The sequence below is a fragment of the Ammospiza nelsoni genome, chromosome 3 (assembly GCF_027579445.1).
Source record: "Ammospiza nelsoni isolate bAmmNel1 chromosome 3, bAmmNel1.pri, whole genome shotgun sequence".
NCBI classification, from domain to species: domain Eukaryota; kingdom Metazoa; phylum Chordata; class Aves; order Passeriformes; family Passerellidae; genus Ammospiza; species Ammospiza nelsoni.
The window spans coordinates 6,416,796-6,422,795 of NC_080635.1; the positions used below are offsets into that span (position 1 = coordinate 6,416,796).

The following is a 6,000-nucleotide window of genomic DNA, read 5'->3' on the forward strand; positions in this document are numbered from 1 at the left end:
ATGCAAAACCTCTGTTACAGATTTCACATTTCAATGGGCATAGATTGTGGGCCTGGGGATGCAAACACAGCCTGAAGCAGTCTCCATCTGATGGAAAACTGTAACTATTGCAGAGCTGGGAAAAGTGACATTTCAAATGTCGTCTTGGTGCTCCTGATCCACCTTCCCTCCCTTTTCAGGCACATGCCTATTAAACAAGATGAGTTTACAAGTCAAAAAGTTGTTTCTGACAGTCACTGCTGACTGTCACTGTCTGAAACCAAGCTGTTTTCTCTCCACTTTATACATTACTCCCAGATATGAAGACTCCAAACTCTGAGCATAATTGGCAATTCTCTTGACAATGTACAAGGTAAAATAGAAGCAGCATGTTGCTCAGCTGCTCAGTTGGATCTGGAACAAAGACAGCAGTTATAATTGCTATCTACCACTTAAATAACCAGATACTGCACGACAGTAAATGGAGGCTAAGAGATTATTAGGACTGAGATGCCAGTCACAGGTACAATTCCAGACAAATTTATTTTAATGTCAGAGTGAGCTAATCGTGGAGGCTGAGAAAAACACAGACATAGGTTAAATTGGCCATGATTTGTCAGCAGGATACAACTGCACTGAGTCTCTGGGAGATGCATTCAGGTTGGAAACAGTCTCTCTTGGGGAAATTACAGGTATCTCTGGGCTGAGTTGTTTAGGTAGCTTAAACATCTGGGATCACATATCCTTAGAGTTAGCATTGCAATGGCCCAGGAACTAAGAATGTATAAACATTTCTGCATGGGTGAAAGCTGCCCAACCTGGTATCTCCTGGTATCTCCCTCTTCCTCCTGGGGGACCAACTCCCAGAGCCAGCTGGACACATCATTGGCCTTTCAGGACTTATGAAATACAAACACAACCTTATTTGCCTCCTGACCCCCTCACTCCACACATCTGCAGCTCTAAAAATGAATTCAGAAACACCTTCTACCCCTGCTTCATTCTGTCAGGAAAGGGAGGCCACACTCCGATGTCACCATGACACAGCATGGCTGTTGTGGTGACATTTGAGAATTTCTGGTTGCTCTCCTCAGCCCCTTTATCTTGCATCTTGTCTGGCAAGGTGAAGCCTGCATGGTTGGGAGACATCTGCAGGTGAAAATTTTGGCCAAAAATTTTGAGGGGGAAAAAATTGGGGTCTTCTTCAGCACTGGAACCCTGAGTTTCTGTTCCAGATGACCCAGTTGAGCCAGCAGTCTCAACTTTTGTCCCTTGCCATAGAAAGGCAGCTGGTGATGCTGCTTTAGCCTCTAAAAAAGAACAAAAGGGACACAATGTTTTTGTGTCCCTTTTTTCAATGTTCACATCATGAACCCTGGACCATGGGCATATGGTTTAATTTTTTGAAGGAGAGCTCTGGCAAAGCCAAGGATTTTGATCCTGCTCCTTCCTGGAAAAAAAAAAAAAAACCCACTCTGGAAAATTGTTGGCTGCTGTAAAAAAATTCTTCAGAAAGGAAGTGCTGGGATGGAGAGGACATATGTAAATTTTTGAAACCAATTGCACAAAAACTTTTATTCAGAACCTTAGTATTCATGGATTCAGCAAAATAGAAGGGAATTCTCCAATACCTGCCTCACCTGACAAACTTCAAGCACCAGCAGCAGCAGATTCTGCTTTTGGCAAGGAACGTCAGTCCCTTTGCACTTGAAATAACTCTCAGGATATTAGAGTGGGATAGATGTTCATCCCACAGCACAGTGCCTCAAAATCAGTGGTATTTGGGTTTTTAAGTCACTTTTTATGCTTTTGTAGTCCTACACTTCTCTGCTGTAAAAGAACTGGGGTGTTAGACTTAAGAGAACTGTATCATAACATTTTATTCCAGTTTATTCATCTTTAAAATGCCCCAGGAGAGTCCTTTCTAATATCTGTGTTTGTCTTTTCTGAGTCTAATGCTTAGTTATCCTATTTTTTCTCTCTCTCAGACTGGAAACAGGCAACTAACTCTTCTCCTTTGCATTTTTAGTTACTTTCCTAATACAACCAACTTTCCCACCTGCTGTGAACCCATGGGCAGAGTGCTGGTGTAAAAAGCACAGCACCAGCTGCACTCTCACTAGACACAGACTTTGAAGGAAAACTGCCTAAGGAGAAGCTCAGACATTCAGCCTGTGGTGGGAGCAGCTTCTGCAGAAGACAATGATCTCTTCATGGCACCTGCACAGAAGACACCCAAATATCGGCACCCAGCACCTCCACACCTACCATGTGCTACCATGTGCTGTGTTTCCTGCCTTTCCACGTGGGCACCCACATTTAGCAGCTCTGCAGGCTGTCCTGGCTGCTCTGCTTCCCTTCTGGGATCCATGAGTTTCAACATCCATGCTGGCTGCATCCTCTGCTGCTGCTGTGCCAAGGCCACCACGCTGCCAAGCTCCAGCACACCCTTGCTGCCCTAACCCATCTGCCATCCAAATAAATATTTTCCTGTTGTTCCATGCTGTCTCTTTACAGTCTCACAGCCACTGTCCCTATACCCTGAGGCATTGTCCCAGCCCAGGGAAGCCAAAAGCCCCAGGCACTTGCAGAGTGCTCAGCAAAACCCAGAAAAGGGGCAGCACATGGCTCATCCAGGAGCTGCACCAGCAGCAAATGGCACACAGCAGTCAGTGCTCTACAGAGCAGTTGGACCATGGGAAGATTTCCTAAATTAGGTCCTGGGATAAAAGAGCTGAGCATGTGATTCCTACCTCCCATTCTAAACTTCCATATGCCAGATGATAACTGCCTTTTAAATGGCAACTGGGAATCAGCACACAAACTTCATCTCCTGCCTTGCCCCAATTACTTTAAAATAGGTATTGCTGAGTCAGTCGCCTGGATTACAGGAATCAGAGATCTTCAACAGAATTTAACAACTTTTCAGGCTTGCACAAAGTCCTCTAGAAGCAGATCAAGGTAGGAACAGTAGCTCTGGTCAGACTCAGAGGTGAAAGCAAATTTCCTACAAGAATGAACCTAATGGAATCATTAATGCTGCAGATGTTGTGTTATAGGTGAGTAATGTAATAGTTGGCTCCCACAGTTAAGATAGATATTATGTGGATGTTAAAATGCATAGTGATGCTATTGTGATTTATCTCTCCATAGTGCTCTTTCTCTTCCCCCTTTTAATAGCCTCAGTAGGGGGCTTAAAGAAAGCAATTTTTTATGTCCAACTGTGAGAGCCAACTATTACATTACTCACCTATATCACAATACCAGTTTATTACCAAAATCTGACCACCAACCAAGATATAAGAAAGTAATCTCCACCAATGGACAGCAGAGAAGGAAATGACTGACAAAAATTTGGGAAGGGCTAAAGATATAAAAAGCAAAGCATCCATTTTGTAGACAAGCACGTGGCTGATAGTCACAGGTGCTCCCAGAGCTGTAATTTTTCCTTATTTATCTATTTTGTTGTAACTTTGCTAACGTTTAAGAATTTTTTAAAATTTTTAAAAGTGAGCAATCGTTTCTCACAGATATCTTCCCTCCACACATCCCACAGCAAGGATCCATCCTTACAACTCTGCTTCCAGTGCTCCCCTTGAGGTTTACTTTCCTGCTCAACATAGATCTCCCACCCCAGTGTGAAAAATGCATATTATATGATTGGCTTTTCACAAATATTGAAATGAATATTATATGTGTTATGTTAGAAAGTTATAATCCTGTTCAGTAGGGTGTTAAATATAGTTTTGGACCATAACATAATATTAAAATAGAAACTATGCTATGTAAGATACTTTTTCTAACTAGCTCAAGAAATTCTTTACTCAGAGAAAACAGCAACAAGACAACAAATTTTCAAGAGAAGAATTATTGCCTCCTTATCAGGAAGAGCCAAACTTGGTGGGGACTGAGATGACTGATTTACGAGATGAGGGGGGGAAGTTGACAATAACCAGAAAACACCCTTTGTTTGAAAAGAACTTTTGAATCATGTATGAGATATTTGAATATGCAACGGGCTATTGCTTTTAAGGGTTAATCCTTTGTTAGTGACCCATGCTTTCAAGAGGAAAGCATCCAAATGTTTGTAATTCTTTCCTTTTTTATTGTCCTAACTCTGACTGTCCAAATTCTTATCGCTCTAATTTGTATTACTATTTTTATAGCCATTTCATTACTATTAAACTTTTAAAATTTTAAAATTGTTCACCCCAGCGTGCAGGCCTGTAGCCCCTGGCCACCAGTGCCCCCAAGCTCCCCAACTCTGGAACTCACCGTGGGCCTCTTCCATTGGATCCGCCAGAGCTTCTCCTGTGGGAGCAGGCTGGGACCGATGGAGCTGACGTGGGCAGGGAAGGTGGAATCCTCAAAGAGCAGCCCTTGGCTCAGGCACGAGGCTCTCAGCTCTCTGAAGTCCTGGCTCTTGAATTTCCTCAGGTTCTGGGGGCTTCCTGTGGCTCCTGAGGTTTGCCAGCCCTGGTCTGACATTGGAGCAGAGCTGGGGGCCAGCATCCTGCCCTTTTCCTGTGGGGGGAAGACAGGGACTGCCATTAGTTTCCCAGTCCAAAGTGGTGTATCAGGAGTGTGTGGGATAACCCTTCTCCCTCCCATCAGGAGCTGCAGCTTGCAAAGCTGAGGGCAGCCACAGTGACAAAATCCTTATTAGCTGGAAATGCATGGGCAAGGAGCAGTCGTCAAATCCTGTCTGGTTTATCTTAAACCAGGGCTGTCAGTGCTACAAATTCAATTTGGAGTCTTCCCCGAGGACAGAGAGCAAAGCTGTTAGTGAGCTGCTGTGTGAGCACTGAGGTACAGCTGCAATATAAGGCAGCACAAGGGATGGAACAGGAGCTGCACACCAGGGGAGTGGGAGTGAGAGCAGGGATGATGCCCACAGGTACCCAGGAATCTTTGGGTCAGGTATCACAGCTGTGCCCAGAGCACAAACTGCTGTTTAAAATGGGCAGTCCCTGCATGGCATCTCCAGGTATTCCACTCTGAAGCACGGTGGAGCCCCTCTCTGTTAATGCATTTAACAGAGAGGGGCATTTTAATTAGGAAATTGAACATTACATATTGAACATTTCACATGCAGTGAAACCCTGTACTGAACAGACCTGCTAATACACCTGCTGGCACAGCTAGGGATGAATGCAGGAGCCAAAATCTCCCTGTTGAGGGCTTTGTCCCTTTATAGGCATCAAAAAGCACAGCAGGAGTCCTGCCAGCAAAGATCTACTTTTGTTCCTGTCCTGGGTTCCTATTGTCACATCATCTGAGAAGATAATCTCTGCCAGTGCCATTTCTCTTAGGCGTTGGATCCCTTGCTCTATGGTCTTCCACTGTGTTTGCTGCATATAAAGATCATCTACACACAGGTATCTTTGTGCTACACTGGCCAAGATCCGTGCCCAGAGGCTGTGAGGGTTAGCCCCCCTCATCATTCCTTGGTCAATGACAGGATCCTGTGACAAGGATCCCAAATGCCTGGCTTCAGTGCCATCCAGAATTGTAGCCTCGCCTGCAGCATCCCAGAGACGGACTAACCAACTAATTATGGATTCATCAGGTCATCGGGTGTAATCCTTCTGTAAGCCATGAAGGTCCTTCAGGGAATAAGACTCAATTTTGGCTTCTGATGCTGTGTCAGTTGCGTTAACTTTGGCTTTTGTATCAGTTGGTGTTGAGGGTTCTTCTCCTGGATCATCATTGTCGGTCACTGGCCGATTGGTTTTGCTCGTGTGCTTTTTTCCTGCAGCAACTGCCAGTGGCTTAGGCTCACTGTCTGGTTTGGCTGCTGGCTTCGAGCCTAGGGTGACTGTGGTAGCTGCTGCTTTATCTCCCTGCCCCCCTGCCTCTGTCTGCTGCCCTACACTCTCTAACACAGTGCGATAAGCATAGGCCAGGGTGCAGCTTATTGCAATTAGTCTTTTCTCTTTAGAATCGTCATGGCACTTCTCTTTTAGATATTTCCCCACCTCAGCTGGGTTCTGAATTTGTTCCCGTGGAAAATCCCAGTCT

General features: G+C 44.8%; 1 protein-coding gene across 1 annotated transcript in view; it reads right to left on the reverse strand.

The window, feature by feature from the left end:
* Positions 1-4,491, reverse strand: part of LOC132071313 (calpain-13-like) — a 47,535-nt gene extending 43,044 nt beyond the window's left edge. The window contains exon 1 of the mRNA XM_059468858.1: positions 4,255-4,491. Within this exon, the coding sequence (XP_059324841.1) occupies positions 4,255-4,491 (237 nt within the window). The remainder of the gene's footprint in view (positions 1-4,254) is intronic.
* Between the last annotated feature and the right edge of the window lie 1,509 nt (positions 4,492-6,000).